The sequence below is a fragment of the Phoca vitulina genome, unplaced genomic scaffold, assembly GCF_004348235.1.
Source record: "Phoca vitulina isolate PV1807 unplaced genomic scaffold, GSC_HSeal_1.0 scaffold21, whole genome shotgun sequence".
Lineage (NCBI taxonomy): Eukaryota > Metazoa > Chordata > Mammalia > Carnivora > Phocidae > Phoca > Phoca vitulina.
Genome location: NW_022589724.1, coordinates 14,605,517 through 14,623,748, shown reverse-complemented (window position 1 = coordinate 14,623,748; position 18,232 = coordinate 14,605,517). Strand labels below are relative to the sequence as shown.

At 56.2% G+C, this 18,232-nt stretch overlaps 1 protein-coding gene across 3 annotated transcripts in view; it reads left to right on the top strand.

Moving 5' to 3' along the window:
* WHRN (whirlin) overlaps positions 1 to 18,232 on the top strand; it is an 89,347-nt gene that overhangs the window by 17,449 nt on the left and 53,666 nt on the right. For all 3 annotated transcript variants that reach the window (XM_032418939.1, XM_032418938.1, XM_032418937.1), the window contains exons 2-3: positions 5,635 to 5,853; positions 17,442 to 17,567. In XM_032418939.1, coding sequence (XP_032274830.1) covers positions 5,635 to 5,853; positions 17,442 to 17,567 — 345 coding nt within the window. The remainder of the gene's footprint in view (positions 1 to 5,634; positions 5,854 to 17,441; positions 17,568 to 18,232) is intronic.

Sequence of the window (18,232 nt, the reverse complement as noted above, 5' to 3'; positions counted from 1 at the left end):
TAGATTAGAGCTTTAGGGAATTCTGGGGCTTGGGTTTGGGAGAAGGAGCTGGTAGACTCAGGAAGGAAATTCACATTTAGTACCTACTATGTGCCAGATGCTAGATACTATGTATAGGCAGTCTACTTTTTTTTTTTTTTTTTTGAGTTTTATTTGTTTAAGTAACCTCTACACCCAACGTGGGGCTCGAACGCACGACCCTGAGATCAAGAGTTGCACACTTCTCTGACTGAGCCAGTCGGGCACCCCTATGTTATCTTAATAATGTTTACAACAGTTGCATCTTAAATGCAGAAGCAGGCACAGAGAGGTTAAGTAATTCGCTGTGTGACACAGCAAGTCAACAGCAGAGTCAGGATTGGTGCCCAGTGAGCCCCAGCTGGGCAGGGTGGGGTCAGGAAGAGCAAGCGCGCATCCTTCTTTCCTCTCTTCCTGATCACTAACCTGAACCTGGCTCTTAGACGGGCTCCCCTTCCTGAGGCTAAGCATCTCTGTTCCGGAGAAGAGAAAACCTCCCCCCTCAAGGTCTGTGTCCTGAAATAGGCTGGATGAGTCACCATGATGTGCCCTTCCTTGAGACTTCGCAATGTGTCCTCCGTGCCCCTGAGGACAGTAGTCTCATCATCCTGTGACCTTGTGGTTCACTTCACACTTGCGCTTTGGTGCGTGTTCTTGAACATAGGAGCATCTGTGCATCTGCCGTGTGAACACACAATGCCCTGTCCCCTTTATGCTGTGGCCGTCTCCCGTGGCTTTCTCTGTCCTCTGCTGAGCGGAGAATCCCGTCGCCTGGGCTGTGAATCCAGTCGGCTCTGAAGAGCTGAGTGACGCAAATTTGCCTCCTGAGAGCATTAATCCAAGTAGCAAGTTATTAAGTGTGAAGACATACACATATAATTTACATTTCCGTAACCATAACACGCTGCCTCAACAGTCATCTGCTGCTGGATGGTATCTGAACCATGCTGTCTGCTGGGTCAGATCGAGATTTCAAGGATCTGACTCCATGGAACGCACGCGAGCCCTAGGTCAGGTTTTAGCAGCAAACCCATGGTAACAAGCGTGGGAGTAGTGCTCTGATGACCGCTCCGTCTATAGTGGACTCTCCCTGGGTCTCACATTGTGCCCTTTTTAAGCCACAGCTCACTGAATTCTCCGGTGATAGGCACTGTGCCATATAGGGCCCCTCTACCCAGAGAGAGAGTGGAATTATGATCTTCGTTTTACAGAAGAGAAAGGGATGAACAGAGAGGGTCAGTAACCTGTGTGAGGTGGCACAGCTAATAAACAGTTGGTTCAGGAGACCAGCTGTGCGGGCCGCCACGCAGGAGACAGGCATGGGTGACAGTCACCAGCTTGCACAAGCAGAGCATCCACGTTGCTTTAAGGTGGGTGTTGGATGTGGTTTTCCACCCACAGGCTGCAAGGAGCAGAGCTGCACAGCTGCAGTCCCATTGGAGGAACGTCTGTCTCCCTTGGGAGGTCCCCTGCTGCCGACGATAAAGCTGAGTTGCCGTGTGCATCCTGCCACACCTCGGATGCTCCGTCTGTCCTTCTGGCTCTTGGTCCCTTCCGGCTGACAGGGAGCCTCGGAGTCCCCAGGCTCAGGATCTGGTTCAAGGACCTGGTAGCAGCCTCAGCCCGCGCAATCTCGAGGACTCACTCCCTGAGAGCTGCCTGGACTCTGTCGCTGTGTATCTCAAAGCCCCTGATCTCTTTGCTGCCATGACTCATGACTGTCATGGGTAAATACAGCCTTCCTTCTGGATGGAGCCACTAACCAGAAGACATTGAAGTTTCCTATTGGGGCAGGACCTCCACTGTTAGTGAGTTCAAGCTGCTCATTGCCGGTTGGCAAAACCGAGGCCCAGCAAGAGAAGGACATAGCCCCGGGCCACCCAGCGAGCCAGTGGTGCAACGGGGACGTGCCTGGGCCTCTGTTTCAGAGCGGGAGTTCCTTCTAGGTTCCTCTGCCGCCTAAGCTGCGTGCTATATGGAGGCTCGCTCCGGCCAGAGAAGCTGCTGGTTCTTCTGAGAAACGAATGGCCCCGTGCACCTGAGGCGCAGTCGGCACCGAGCCCGGGGGTGGCCTTCTGAGTGCCGGGCTGGGGGCACCGGCCAGCCCTCTCTAGGAATTCACTTCTCCGTTCATAGCCACTCTTTCCAACAAGCAAGCGGCTGTCTGGGAAACCGGAGACAAAAAGGCAGTAAGAAGACAGAAACCAGCTTCTTAGACCATCCCCCGCCTCCTTGCCTTCCGTGCGTGACACATATTTAGTTGAAAAGGGCAGTGGGCGTTCGAGTGGCGGCTCCCGGCCCCTGCACCCAGGCCTATCCTGAGAGCCTGCTCTGCGGTGGCAAGCGCTGTCTCAGGAATCTCGGGTTTGTTCTTGGGCTCGTTCAGTTTTGGATGGTGATGTTCTTGCTCTCCAAGACCCCACTGGAAGCCCCCAGTTACCAAAAACGCCAACATCAAGAGGTTCTGGAAGAGTCTCCGCTTGAGTGGCTGTCAGATATTCTGGCCCCTCAGTCTTGTGATGGGGAAACCGAGGTGCACAGGGGAGGGGGTCTGCCCAGGGCTGGCCTCCTGTGTGTCCTTGGCTGTCCTTTTCATACTCGTTCCCTCTCTGTCCCTTCCCATGTCGGGCTCCCACGGTCCCCTTCTGTAAGATACCGGAGGCAGGCAGCACGCAGGGGACTCGGTGCTCTCCCAGGCCCTCCCCGGTGCCCGCTCTCCGTGGTCTTCTCATCAAAGGCACTAACCTCCTCTCCGTTCTCAAGGTTGCTGCCTGCCTATTTATAGAACTGACCAAGAGAGTTCCACTCTGGCCAGCCTACAGAATACAAAGCGTGCTCTCTGCCGCCTGCTTCCTTGTGTAGCTCCTTGGACGAGGCTTTTCTGCACCTGGTTTCCCTTCTCAGTGCAGACACTCCTGGAAGAGCGGCGAGTGGGCTCGGCCCTGCTGAGCTCCTCCTGTGTGCACAGGCTCTGGACCTCCTGCGCATGGTCTCCTGGAATCCCCACCGCGCTGAGAAGTGGGTATTGTCCTTTCACGGTGCTGCTTTCAGGCAGGAAGCGCCGGCCCCGGGACTCATGACTCATAAGGGACAGAAGTACGGCTTAAATGCAGTTCTGCCTCCGTCCACCGTTTCTGTTCTTTCCACTTGCATTCCTCTGTTCCTGATTCTGGTGTCGCCAGACTTTTCCGAGGGCCTGCCAGGGGAAGCAGCATCTCTCACCGGCTGCAGGTGCCACGAGGATGTGCCCACTTGTTCTCTCCGGGCCCGGCACACAGTAGGCCCTCAAGTCAGCCCTTGTCGAGTGAATGGCGGGGCTCAGGCCTCACAGTCTTTCGAGGGAGGGAGCGGGGAAGAAGCCGGCCAGTGGGACCGGCCTCCAGCCAGCAGTGCCCTCACGGGGGAGGGAGCGGAGCCCTGGGCGGGGAGGAAGGGTCAGGAAGGCACGGGGGCCTCACAGGTATCTGCTGAGGTTGCTGCCGCCCTGTGACCCCCCCTTCCCTGTTTGCTCCCCCAGAGGCCTTCTTGCTCAGTAGCCTCTCCATCCTGCCCCTCAAACTTTGCACAGATTTTATCTTCCCAGCTGTCCTATCAGGGGGAGTCCCGGGGACTTGCTAAAAGGGCACCAACTCTCTCCCTGCTCATCTTCTCAGAAATCTTTTGTAAAAGCAGCCTTTTGTAGAGCTGCCAGATTCTCATTATCCCTCCACCGGGGACTGGCATTTAGCTGTGGAATTGAGGGGCCCCAGCACCTCCCAGCTTACCCTTCCTCCTCTGGAAGAGGCTCAGACGTGCAGCCGGGGCTCCCCACTGTGGGGGAAAGCTCCTCCCTTGGCCCCTTTGGTCTGTCCAGAGTCCTGGGGAGTCAGGAGAATGCAGTCCGGGGCACATCCAGGCAAGCCTGGGGGAGGCAGATAGCTAGGTACTCCCTTCCCCCTTTTTGAGGCATATTCTTGTTTTCTGAGATCAAAAGCAGCGTATCCTCATTCTGGAACATTTGGAAAATATTGAGACACAGGAAGAACAAAATAATAATCACCCATAATCCTGCACTGTTGGCATGTTGGCACATCGCTCCTCAGTTTTGTTTTGTTTTTCCTGTGTGATTTTTATCTTAACGTCATCACTGAGATCATACTGTAAGATTCGATGGGTGTCCTCTGACCCCACTGCGCGGTAGAGTGTATCACGGATCCACGGCGTTAGGTACTCTTCGTAATCATTTATAAATGTGATTTTAGCGGCAGCATGGGCTTCGTGTGAGCAGGCTCCAGCCCCCTAGTTGCAGGGTTTGCTATTAATCCTCGTGCTAAGTGACTGTCCCTCAACAAATGGCGTCATTCAGCTCCAGGTGCCCCGTGGGAAAGCAGTATGGCCGCTCTCAGCATCCACCCCAGGGCAGAGAGTTTGGACTCCTTTCTCCTCGAGGTGCTTCCATCCCCAGACTGGAAAACGTAGAATGAAGGTGGTGTCTATACTCAAAATTAGTTGCTATGGAAAAGGAACCCCTCCCTTCTAATGTAGGCAGACGATTTCCCTCTATTTCTTCATCTGAATAATGGACCTCTCTCCTGACAAGATTGGATTCCATGAGGATTTCAGGAGGAGACAAAGCATGCCAGGTACAGGGCAGAGTGACACAGGCAGGCTCTTTATAAATGTCCGGCCATCATTATCAGTCATTTCATCTCTTGACTCTCTTGTCGGGGTCACTAAGACCACCCCTGGGTTCTGCGAGGGCTCACAGGTTCAGCATATAGTTGTACTTTGGCTCAGATTGATGACAGCAAGGGGAGCCTGGGTGGCTCAGTTGGTTGAGCATCTGCCTTCGGCTCAGGTCATGATCCCAGGGTCCTGGGATCGAGTCCCGCGTCGGGCTCCCTGCTTGGTGGGGAGCCTGCTTCTCCCTCTCCCTCTGCCCCCTGTCCCTCGTGCTCTCACGCATGCTCTCTGTTTCTCTCAAATAAATAAAATCTTTTTTTTTTTTTTTTTAAGATTTATGACAGCAAAAGGATACCCAGCAAAATGAGCACAGGGAACAGGTGCAGGGGACAAAGTCTGTAGGAAACCAGGCGCAAGCCTCTGAGTCTCCCTTTGCTGCAGGATGAGCCCAGGACGAGCTGGGAAATATTGTCCACCAGGGATGCTCCTTAGAGAATCAGTGCCAGGGCTTTTATTGGGGTATGGTCACATAGGTCCCCTCTGCCTGGACCCACATTCCAGACCCCCACATAGTTTGCACAAGGAACGTAGGCACAGTGAGCCACCCTTCCCAATTAGGGAATGGGAGGAACACTCAGAATCCAGGTTCCTAGGTGCCAGCCAAGCAGGCCTTCTTGAGGATGCAGTCTTAGGCCTGCTCTGTTAACTCTTCTCTGCACAGCTGTGCTGAGAGATCAGATTTCTTACGTTTGATCCACTTCAAGATAGGGGTGGGACGGACGTCCTCGTTTCCATAGGACAAAAATTGAGGGCTAGAGAAAAAAAATGGGGGGTGATTCAGGGACTGGCCTCCTGCTCCCGGTGTGGGAAGTAAGTTCTGGGTACTGGGAGAGTTGTCCCTCACTGCCCCCTTCCTACTAACCCCTGTATCCCTCTCTCTCTCTCCCTCTCTAGGCTCTGAAGGGCTCGAAGAAGCTGGTGCTGTCTGTGTACTCAGCAGGGCGCATCCCTGGGGGCTACGTCACCAACCACATCTACACCTGGGTGGACCCACAGGGCCGCAGCATCTCCCCGCCCTCAGGCCTGCCCCAGACCCACGGCAACACCCTGAGGCAGCGCGAGGGGGACCCGAGGAGCACCCTGCATCTCCTGCAAGGCGGGGATGAGAAGAAGGTGAGCTGCCTGGCCTCGGCCTCAGCAGGCCGGCTAGGGGCAGAGGGCTGGTGGGGGAGGCTGGTCCCCCGAGACCCCGTTCTCCCTGCCACACCCAGAACAGGGACGCTTCTTAGAGGCTGGACAAAGAGGCTTGGTTCTTTCAGGGCTCTGTTCTTCTCTCAAGGCCCTACTGAAGGGTTTCATCTTGTCTTCTTTTCTTTTTGACCCATGCAGTGTATATTCTGATACAGCCTAAGATCCTGCCAACCAAAGAGCCTGAAGACTATGACTTAAATCAGATCATTTATTTCTCCCTGACACAGAACAGACGGGACGGTGGGGGCTGGAGCGGCAGCTCTGCTCCCCATCTTACTCTGGGACCCACCCTCACCCCCATCATCATCCCCTGGGCCCTTGCCCCTTCTGATGCTTAAAGCTGCGCCATGCCAGGTCCCCCATTCTAGCCTCTGGAGTGGAAAAGGGAGAAGAGACAGCTCAGGGTCCCCCTTCAAATTCAGCATGATTCAGCTTCTCAGTGGTCAGGACCCAGGCGCACGGCCACACGCAGCTGCCCGGACTCCAGGCTCCACAGGGAACCCCCTGCAGCTGGGCGTCTCGGGTTGTCAAGAGCAGGAACTGATGCTGGTCACCTTGTACCAAGTGAGAATTCACGGGGCGGGGTGGGCAGTTCCAGAACCGAAGCGGAGGAAGGAGCTCAGGGTGCGCCTCCCAGGGCAAAGGGATTTCCACCGTGTCAGCTGTCTGCCTCTTTCCAGAGGCAGGCTTGTGGCCCACGAGCACCGGGGGGTGTGGTCACCTGAAGACGGCGGGCCGGGGGGGTGGGCATCGAAGCCCTTCTCCCCTCATATCGTGACTGTTTCAGTAAAAAAACCGAACAAACAAACAAAAACCACCCACCAGGAGATGATTCCCCTGAGTTTCTGAGCGTTGCCATGGGTACTATTTGTACCGCACCCCCTGGTTGCTCCAGAGACCAGGAATGTAAGTCCTGCGTGCAGCTCTCCCGGTGTGCTAGGACCTGGACACCCACAGCCCGGGGGCCACGTGGCTTGGGGTTCCAGGCCAAGGCGTGCCCTCTGGAGACCCTTGCTCAGCTCTCCCTTCCCGTCCATAAGGCCACCCGTCCGTTTAGCGTGCTTTGTGTTCTTTGTGCAGGCGGCGGGCGAGAAGCGGCGGGGAAGCTGGGCGGTAGGCCCCTCCGCCGGAGCCGCCTGGGCCTCTTTGTAGTGGCCCCGCTGGGTGGGGCAGAGGTGGGCTCGGACCCCCTCCCCGCCAGGCGATCCATGTTGCTCCGCAGCGGTCTTGAGCCAGCAAGGCTGCCTGAGGCGTGGCGTCATTTTCAAGGCCAGCCTTCCAGAACTGGGCAGGGAACTGGCTTTATCTTTCCCTTGAGCCCCTTTCCTGCGGAGGGCATGGCGCTGATGGGTGTTGGGCGCTGTGCTTACAGCATCTTAGTGAATCCTCATGGCCACCCGGCTGAGTAGCTGTCCTCGTCTACATTTCAAAGCGCGGGAATCCGAGAGAGACTCAGAGGACTGTGGCAACTAGGACCCATTCCACAGGTCACCCTGGTCACCCGTACTTAGTACTTAGTGAGCACCTGCAGTGCGCTTGATGCTGTGGTAGGAGGGAGGAATAGAGAAACGGATAGGAGAATGAGGTCCTGCTGTGGAGAAGCTTCTAGTGAGTTTGGAGGTCATGAGAGGCGTGAGACCATAATCCAGAAAGGAGCATGAGTGAGCAAGATCATTAAGGTGGTGAAGAGTGATGAAAGGAAGTAAAATCCAGAGAGGGAGGGGTGGAAAGTGACAGAGAGGGAGGCACTGCTTCAGATGAGGTGGTCAAGGAGGGCCTCTCTGAGGAGATGACTTCTGAGCTGAGACCTGGGGAGGAAGAAGGAGCTGCCATGCACTCTGAAAATCCCAGGCAGCAAGGACAGCATGGGCAAAGGCCCTGAGGTGGGAACCAGCTCACGTCCTCAAGGCTTAGCAAGAAGGGCCCTGTCGCTGGAATTGAGTAGGTGGAAGGGCTGGGAGGAGATAAGGTGCCCTCTAGAAGTCTTAGAATAACCTAGGTAGGAACGTGGAAGGCAGAGACTTGGAGAATCGTGCTCCAGGGAGGACCAGAGACCTCAGGAGGCAGGAAATACCTTGGACCACACCAGAGTGGCCTTCACAGATCTCACAGCTCCAGACAAGCTCCTGCCCTCCCTTCTGTTTCTCTTCTTGCTGGATGCAGCCTGGAAACCCCCATTTCCTGTTGTGAGGGTTGTGGGGAAGTCTCTGGGGCCTGCACTCCTGTTCCCTGGGCCCGGAGCTTGGCGGGCTCTGACTCTCTTCTCTCTGGTGTCCTGGAATTGTCTAATATTCCAGATCCCCACAACCAGACTCCCAGACTTCCTGTGCCAACCTTCAACACTCCTAGCCCGACCCCAGTGGACGCACACCTTCTAGGGACAGAGTGCCCAGGGCAACAGTGGATGTAAAAATCCCACATGTCGTAAAGCAACTTGGGAAAAGCACCTGATGCTGTCCACTGAAGCTGGTCCTGGCGTTACGGCCGTTCCTAGTAAGGCTGTTCTCCACACTGAAGTGTGAGAGCCGTCCCGTGAGGCTGAAGGAAGGAACAGAAGGGAAGAACAGATGTAAATCTCTGGGAATCAGACCCATCTGCTCTCAGGTTACGGTCACGTCCTCGGAGGCGAAGAGGGGCAGGGTGCAGCAGGGCTCATCGCTCTGGGTTCCCAGTCCAGAATATCCCTCAGCCTCCACGGCTGCAATAAACTGGAACGTGCTTGTTGTGGGGGGTTACACGGGTTAGTGTCAGTACGACAGGGCGGGGAAGACACCGGAGCCAGGCTCCGCCGCTTGCCAGCTGTGTGATCCTGGACAAGTTGCCTGACTGCTCTGAGCCTCGGCCTCCTCTGCAAGATGGACACAATGGTGGGGCTACTCTCCCCAGCACTGTGTACACGTCACGGCAGTACGGATGCTGGTTCTGTGCCCTGGTAAACTCACAGTGCCTGGATCAGTGCCTGGCACAGTATAGGCGCTCAGTATTTATTACATGAATGACTGAATTAAAACGAAAACACCTTGCCAACAGCCCGGGGCACGGTAGCAGCTCGTTAAATGCTTGCTGGGTGTGAATCTGAGTCCTGTGTGATCAGACCCTCACACACTGTTCCTTGCAAAGTCACAGAGGAGGATGTGGCCATCTGTTTCCCCAGTTGGCATTGTTGTGTGGGCATGAACACCTGCCAGCGTGTGCCCTTGGGGACTGCTGCCCAACCCGTCACTGTCCAAGGAGGAAAGGCACGTTCTCTGTCTCTGTCACCTCTCCTTTGCCCACAAGGGAGGTGACGCTCATCCGAGCTCAGCAGGTGTCAGGCCTTCCTCTTTGGGGCTCTTTCCTGGTTAGCTGGGGCCGATGGGGTGGAGCCCACTGGGGCCCTCCCTGCTGGGAAACCTTGAACAATGGCTTAGGGGCAGGGTGGTAGAATCCCAGTGCTCTGGGGTTTCTTTTAAATTGTGGCAGAACACACATAACATATATTGTATCTTCTTCACCATTCTAAATGGTACCAAGTTCAGTGGCATGAGGTGCGTGCGCACTGCTGTGTGACCCCATCTCTAGGATGCTTTTACTCTAACCAAACTCAAACCTGTTAGAGGACAGTCACCCTGCCTCTCTCTTCAGCCCCTGCCAGCCACCAGTCTACTGTGTGTCTCTGAATTGGACCACTCCGGGCACTTCGCATGAGATGGTATTTTGTCTTTTTCTGACTCATTTATTTCACTTTGCCTTCACGACCCCCAAGTTCATCCCGGTTGTAGCACGTGATGAGATTTCTTTCCCTTTTAAGGCCGATAACGTTCCCCTGTACGGAGGGACTGCATTTTGTTCACCTGGGTGGTGTCATTCTTTTGGCTCTTGTGGATAATGCTGCTATTTGTGGGTGGGCAAGTATTTCTCGGAGACCCTGCTTTCAATCCTTTCAGGGAAATACCCAGAAATGACGTGGCTGGAGCATGTGGTGATTGTATTTTTAATGCTTTGAGGAAGCTCCATACTGTTTTTCCACGGTGGCTGCCCAATTTACATCCCCCCATACAGGGCACGAGGGTTCCAGTTTCTCCACAGCCTTGTCAACACTTGGTATTTTCTGGGGTTTGTTTGTTTCGATAGCAGCCATGCTAATGGGTGTGAGCTGGTATGAGTTCTTCCCCAGTGTGCACGTCGGACCTTGGTGCCACAGCAGACCATGCAGTGCCCGACAGCACCCGGCTGGGAGGGGTGGAGTTCAGGGGCAAGGCCAGATCTGTCTCTTTCCAAGCCCTCTGTCCCAACATCACCCTTGGCAGCCTTCCCAGCGTGAGGAGCCCGGAGGAGGCAAGCCGAGGTGCCCCAAGGTCCGGTGTGATGCATGCTCTGTAAAAGGGACAGGGAGGGTGCTATGGTGTGCAGAGGAGGGAGATCCTGCCAGCTAGAGATTTGGGAAGGCTTCCTGGAGGAGGTAGCCTTTGGAGTTTGGCTACATGGCAGTGGCAGGAACGGTGGTCCAGGCAGAGGGAAAGGTGTGGCAGTGGGGGAGGGAGGTTAGGAAGAACCAGGTGGGTCTGGGGACCCCCCCCCGCTGGTGTCACGTGAGAGTTACAGTTGGGGCACAGAGTGCAGGGCTGGGGTGGAGGGCTAGGAGTGTGTGTGCCTCAGAGACATTTTCCTGTAGGCGGCAGGGATTCACTGAGTGTTCTCCTGGCCAGCAGGGGAACAGGGGCGACATCCATGAGAGGTCTGCAAAGACCTTTACAAAAGTGGGAGGAAAAAGGGGTGCTATAAGCTCACCTTCAAGGGAAGTGGGACTGGTTGTAGTAAAGATAAAACCAAAAGAGCCCCTGGAGCCAATCATGATGTTTCTGGTTCTAGAAGATGAATCTCAAAGGTGGGAAATAGGTCTTGGGGAAGTTTCCAGGGCTCTGATGGCCTTCTCTCTGTGGGCTGTTCAGAGTAAGATTGTTCTTGAGCTGGGGGGACAGGGGGCAAGCTCATTATTTCACATGGCTTGAAGCAGAGGGTGGTTTGAACGTGCTTACAGGGCTGGGATGTGGTGGGAGAGAAGGAAGGAAGAGCGAGGTGGGTCGTGGGCCATCTTCAGGGTGGAGGGAATGAGCGTAGTGTTTCTAGGTCGGCGCCTCCCTACCGACCTGCCATTGATTCTGAGCTTCGGGGCACGAGCACCTGTTCTTGGGTTCTTAGTTCGAAGGGGCAGTCGCTCTGGGAAGGCACGTGCAGAACACTCTACAGAAACGGAGAAGGGCTTTCAGAAGGGGCTCTTTCTCCCGCTTCTTTTGTTTCCACAGGCCACACATATGTTGTCATCCTCTTTTCTTGGAGAGGGGTTATGAATTGGGTGATGCATGCCAGCAACCAGCGCAAGAGAACCCCAGACTCCCAGCGGCTTCCCATTTTCAGATTTCAATGCGATTGCATAGAATCATTCGACTCTGAAGCCAAATCTGAGAGTAGTTGCAGATGGTAGCAGTATTCCCATTTTCCAGATGAGAAAATGGAGGTGCAGAAAGGCTGAATGAATTGCTCCAGGCCACACAGCCTATGAGTGGTGGGGCCAAGTTGTCCTCAGATCCTCAGTCCTGTCGTCCTTACCTTCTGGTGCCTGAGGGGGAAGAGCCTCCCCCCTCTCCCCCCGCCTCCTCCAGTGTCCTCTGGCTCTGGCTCTTCAGGCCTGGTCTGCACACAGCCTCAGGAGAGGCCCCCTCTGGCTGGACTCACAGCAGGGCCTGGCTGCTCAGCACCTGGGATTCGCTTAGGAGAACGATGGGTCAGGAGCAGCCAACCGTAAGGCTCAAGGGTCACCCACCCAGGGCATTTTTCCCTGAGCAAATGGGCAAGTCCTAGGCTACCATGGTGTCTTTGGCCCTCGGCCCCCACTCCAGGCTGAGTGATCAGACCCCGCTCGGGGAGTGGCAACTGCCCCAGACTCACTACATCAGCCACAGAGACAAGATGCGACCTGCCCCTTGGCTCAGGCTGAGGCCCAACCTTGTACAGAGGGAGCAGGGACTTTGGGCCTGGGTTTGAAGCCTGGTTCCTGAACTTCCTGACCGTGTGACCTTAGACAAGTCACTTGCCCTTAGGTTAGTCACTTAAGCTTCCCTCTCCACGATACAGGGATAGTCATGGTGGCCATGTGGGATTGTTTCAGGGGTTGACAACCACATGCAGAAGTGTAGAGCACAGTGTCTGGGGTATGGTCATTAAGTCCAGTAACCACCATCATGTATCAAATGCCAACTAGGTGCTAGGTACCTTTCATATCTTTTTACCCTGAAATGTTTATTGAGTACCTACGGTGGGCCAAAAACTGTTTTGAGTATTGGGAATACAGCAGGGAATAGCCAAGGATGACTGCCTTCAAAAGCTCATGTTGCTGTGTGTGTGTGTTTAAATAAGTGATGTATAGTATATAGTAAATGGGATAAACAAAAAAAGAAGAAAAGGGCATGGGGGCAGTATATGAGTGGGATAATTCTAGGGAGGGGCCCTGAGAAGGTGACATAAGATCTGAGGTCCATGAAGGAGTCATCATGCATATATCCACCCTGCCCGGGGCTGGATCTCCAGGCTACAGGATGCCTTGAGGAGTGTGGGGCTAGGTGGCCCCAGGTGTGGTTTGTTGGTGAGTCTGTCCTTCCTCTTGTTGGCTTTTGTCTTTGGCTTATTGCTTCACAGTTGCAGAATGGTAGCCACTGCTCCTGCCATCACAGCTGTGTCCAAAGCAGAGTGGAAGCTGGGCGGGCAGGCAGAAGGCCCTTCTCATCCTGGGCCTATGCGTCTTTCTTCTCTGAGGGGAGAATTGCTCCCAGCATCCGCCAGCAGACGTCCTACATCATGTCCATTGGCCAGAACTGGCCCAGACTACCCACATCCCTGGCAGAGGGGAACAGCCTTGGCCCAGACTGACTTCATCTTTGGGGGCTGCTCTGTTGCTTCCTGGACAGGGTCAGGGTTCTAGGGCAAGGCAGGAAGGGGAGTGGCGGCAGTGCCTATCCCAGGTACATTGTTCGATTCTCAGTTTAATGACGGGGAAAACTGAAAATCAGAGACAAAGCGGGCCCTGCCCCCTGGTTTCCCAGGAGTAAAGGGCAGACTCAGGACTTGAACTCTCAGCGCTGTGGGAGGCAGCGCAGCGTGTTGGTTAAATGCCTTAGGCTGGCCAGCCTGACCGTGTGGCCTTGGCCACGTCAATTCACCCCTCCTGCCTCAGTGTCCTCATCGGGAAAATGGGCATAATAATAGAAACCACAGAGGAAGAGAAAGATTAAATGGGGGTAATGCAACCAGTGCCTGGGATTCAGGAAATAGTACGTTTCGCGAGTAATTAGTTGAATGAGTTATTCATATTATCGGTGGGAATGGCGTTCTTCTTGCTGTGCAGCTCAGTGTCCTTCCTGTAGGTGAATTTTTTTCCTGCCAAACGCTGGTTGAATTCCAGCCAGTGATTGAGGCAGATTACGCTGTGGTTGATAGGACTGTTATTACAGCCCTGTGATACGGGCTCCGTTTTATTCCCGCGTAACGGATTTACGGGGAGGTAGCGGGGAGGTGGGGAGGTGTGTTTCCATCCTCGGCATTCAGAGGGGGCAGACAGTCGCTGCCATCTGGCTGTCGTGGGGCTCCTCTTGGCTCTCTCCTCCCGGAATCTTTTGCACTTAGAGCTGGAGAGCCCAGGTGGGGAAGGGGAGGGACGGAGCTGGGCTGGAGCCTTGGTGTGTGGACCCCAGGCCCTGAAGGCAGAGCATGGAGGAAGGGGTGCGTTGTGCGGGCGTGGCAGGGGATCGGGTGCACACTCCGTCCTCAGCTGGTCTCACTGAGCTCCCCCAGATCTGAGCCCCGCCTCCCCCACTCCCACCCCGCCACTGTCTCAAGGTGCACACCCTCTCCTGAAGGATCTCCAGGAAGCGGCCCGCTCTGCTGGCCAGTAGTCTTCCTAAAATCCAAATGAATCTGAGCAGGTCTCTCTTCCACCTAAAGCCCAGTCTTCTCGGCCTGGCTCATGGCCCCCCCACTGGCTAATCTTGTCCCTTCCCTCCTTCCCTGTCTTGCTTTAGCCAAACAGAACCCTGCGGGACTCCTGGGGGCTGTGCTGTGTCCGGGTCCTGAGCTTTTGCACACCTTCCTGCCCCCAGAATACTTGTCTTCCCTCCCCCTTTCCCTGGCTGACCCCCTAGGTCTTCACGGCTCGGAGGTCATATTTCTGGGATACTCTGACGGAGGTCAGGCTCCCCAGAATGGACTCTGAGACCAAGATTTCCCTGAGGAGGTTTCTAGGGGAGTGTCTGTGGTCGACAGAATGACGATCCAAGACACCTACCACCTCTTCCCTGGAGCCTGGGAAGAGGTCCCCTTCCATGGCCAAAAACACTTTGCAGATGTGGGTAAGTTAAGGCTCTTAAGATGGGGAGAGTCTCCTGTATTCTCTGGGTGGGCCCAGTGCAATCACAGGGTCCTGAGAAGGAGGCAGGAGGGTCCGAGTCAGAAAAAGGGGGTGTGCTGCCCGGAGCAGAGAGAGGTAGGAAGGTGCTACCCTGCTGGCTTTGAAGACAGAGGAATGGGTCATGAGCCAAAGAAAGCAGGGGGTCTCTGGAAGCTAGGAAAGGCAAGGAAACAGTCCCTGCTAAGAGCCTCTAGAAGGAATGCAGTCTTGTCTACTCACTTTAGACTTCTGACCTCCAGAACTTGTAAGATAATAAATCTGTGCTGTTTGAAGCTGCTAAGTGTGTGGTCATTTATCATCACAGCAGGGCAGTGCCCTGGGTTCGACGCTGGTAACGGGGCACGGGGGACACGGGACTGGGCTGGGGGCGCAGTGGCTGGGACATGAGCCCCGCCCAGGCCTCAGCCGGTCCCGTGGGAGCACTGGGGGTGCATTGGGGGTGCAGTGGGCCCGCAGGGTTGTCCTGAATTGAGGCAGGGGTGGGGCTGTCGCCTGCTGTCTTCTCCCGGTCCCTGGATGGGAGCTGCTCTGGGAGGAGGCAGCTCCTGGCAGGGACTCCGCTGTGAGCCACCACTCCCCACCACTCCTGTGATCCTGCGCCCAGCACGAGGCCCAGACTTGGGGGACTGGGTGAGCGAGTGGAGCGAACGCCAGCCACAGCCCAAGTGCACACCCCGTCCCGGCCTCTGAGGCAGCAGCATCGGGGGGGACACCTCGGCCTTCTTTCCAGGACACCCCTGTCTGTGCAAGCGAGCCCCGTGGCTGGCCGGCGAGGGCCACCGGGAAGATAAGAACAACAGCCAGAGTCTCCGCTGTGCCGGGCACGATGCTAAATGCTCCCAATGTGGGGACCCACTCCTCCCTAACAACAATCCAGTAAAGTCTCGTCTTTAGAGAGGAGAAAGCGGTGGCATCCGCGCAGGGTAACACACCCAGCAAGTGTTGCTGCCAGGATGAACCCTAGCGGTTTGGCTTCGGAGCCCGCACCCATAACCAGCACACTGTCACCCCCTGGGGGCCCAGGCCTGCGTGTGATCGCAGACAGGGCGGGCCTCGAATCCGCGTCACCTCGAAGCTCTCCCAGCCGCGGCGCTGTACTGGGCTGGGAGGGGCAGATCACAAGGGCTGGGTTGTCAAGCCCGTCCTCAGAGCCTGCCGCTTGCAGAACATCCATCTCTCTGACACTTCTGGGTGGCCGATCCCATTGCCCCCTGAGAGCAACGTGGGCCACACAGATGTTCTCCTTTCTGATGTGGTCTTCCTGCCTGAGGAGCAAACCGGGGAGCTGACTCCGGCCTAAAGGGGCTGGGGCCACCCCCAGAGCCTGCGGTCCTAGAAGCAAACGCCCCAGAGGCACTCCCATCTGTTAGGCTCTCTCCTGACGTCTGTCAGCCTGTAGGAGTCTGCTGTGGCTATGTGACCTTGTCTGGTTTTGTCATGTGCAAAGTGGAACCAACAGTGGCTAATCAAGCATTCACTGTGGGCCAGAAACTAGCCTATGTTTGTCTCTTAATGTGACCCTTTCCGTAGAATAAGGCTATAAGGCTATTTTATAAGGCTATTTTCATCCTCCTTTTGTAGGTGAGGAGGCTGAGGCACAGAGAGATTAAGTAACTTGCCCAAGGTCACACAGCGGTTCCCCCCATCAGGCAGTTTGGACCTGAGTCTGTCTTCTTCACCACCTCCACCCAGGGTGGTTGAAGAATTACATGGGATAATATATGTAAAAGGCTTCAGATGATGGCACCAAGCCCTTGGTAACTCTTAGATGAGTAACTTCAGAAACAGAAAGCTGGTGGGGTGGCTTCTGTAACTCCATGACCTCCGTCCTCCCGTGACGCTGACAGGTACCCATGCCCCCCACTGTCCTGCGGGCAGACTGTGTTCTCTTTGGGTCCCTTCCGTGTCCCTGGGGCTTAACCTGTTGAGGGATATTTTCTATCCTTTTGGGGTAGGTTTCAGCTCTTTGGGTGCAACTTCTCCTTTTCCATAATTCCTCTTTCATACTCAAGGCACATTTAACCTGCATGTTCCTGCAGGCACCTTCATGGATTATGGGGCCTTCCTGAATCTGCCCCCAGCCTCTCCTGCCTGTCCTCCCTAGCCGCCCCCCCCACCAACTACCCCCTCAGCACTCCCCGCCTTGGCCACAGCAACCCACCTCCACCATCCTATCCTGAGCAAAGCATGCTCCCCTACGGCCAAGCAGTGACACATGCTGGCCCGTACCTGCACCCCTGCCCTGCCCCTGCCCGGTTGACCTGCTCACCCTCCAATCTCATCACCGATGTCACCTTCTCCGGGAAGCCCCCCAACCACTACCCTCACCCCCAGTCAGGACCTTGCATCTTCTCTGCATCGTCATGGCCCCTGAGCCACCCCATCATGCTCTGATCACACTGTCCTGTGAAGGTCTGCTTCCTGGTCTCTGTGCCCTTCTGCTGAGACCCTTGGGAGCAGGACTGGGTCTGTGCTGTCTCTTGGTCCCCTGGCCCAGCACTGGGTCTGCACTCGGCAGGTGCTCCTGTGTTTGTAGAAGGAAGGGCAGCTGGGGGCCTCACTGCTGTGGGCCGCTGGGATGGGTGGCAGAGCAGGAGACTCCTGGGGGAGGCAGGGGACCCCTGGCCGGTGGGAGATCTCCAGGGAGGCGGAGTGGACTTAGCCTTGATCCTAAGGAGGATGGAAGGTGAAGGAGCCTGGGGCCAGAGTAGGCTCTCCCTGGCTGAAGGGTGTGGTGAAGGGCAGCTGGGGGGTCTGTGGCCCCCACAGTGTGGGGAACATGTAAAAACCTGAAATGTTACATCTCTCTGGGGATCTCAAGAGGTCACCTCCTTCATCGCCTTTCTTTTTCTGCACTTAACAGCTGTGGCCCCGGGAGGGAGAGGGACTTCCCTCAAGGTCACTCAGCAAGTTGGAGGCAGAGCTGGAGCAGAGGATCTGGAATGTTCCAGACCTGAACCCACGTGCCCTTTGGGGTAGGCCAAGGACTCCAGAGCCTGCTGTGCCGCCTCCCATGACATTCATGTCACCCTCCAGGCCCTCGAATAGTGATCTCCTGTCCCTCCTGCAGGTGAACCTGGTGCTGGGGGACGGCCGGTCCCTGGGTCTCACAATCCGCGGGGGAGCCGAGTACGGCCTGGGCATTTACGTCACCGGCGTGGACCTGGGCTCAGAAGCAGAAAGCAGTGGACTCAAGGTGAGCAGCTGGACTCACACGGGCGGGGATGGGCGCCAGGGCTGCATGCACGGGGCTGAGGGAGGGAAGGAGCTGTGTGTGGAGCTCTTTGCAGCTGATTTTCGGTCAGACCTGCAGCGGGGCAGTCAGCACCCCCGGCCCCCCCCCGCCCCCGCCGAGGACTGGTCGCAGCCGGGAGCCCCCCTGGCTGCGTGCCCAGAGCAGGCAGCAGGGGCCTGCCCCCACCTCCCGAGCCCACCTCCCAGCAGTCCTCGGAGCAGGGCAGCCTCCCCCACATGCAGCTGGGCGGCAGGCCAGCTGAGTTCGTGACCGCGTTTGCAAACGCCGCCAGCGGCTGCAGTGGCCCTGACCTCAGGTTCGTCACGGAGCATGGAGAGGGGAGAGCGGAGAAAGCGGGAGCTGGGTTGGGCTTGCACCCAGCGGCTCCCGGCTGCCAGTCCATCAGGGCAGCCGGCAACGGCTGAAATAGTATCGTTAGCTCGCGCTTTGGAGAAGGCTGACTGTGGGCCAGGTACTGGTGATGGACTTCACGCAGATCTCATTGAACCCTCAGGCTGCCGCTCGGGCGAGGTGGCTCCGACCCTCATGTTTTCCAGTGGGGGAGGCGGACACGTAGAGAAGGTGACACCGACCTCCAAGGTCACGCCGCCGACAGGTTGCGGAGC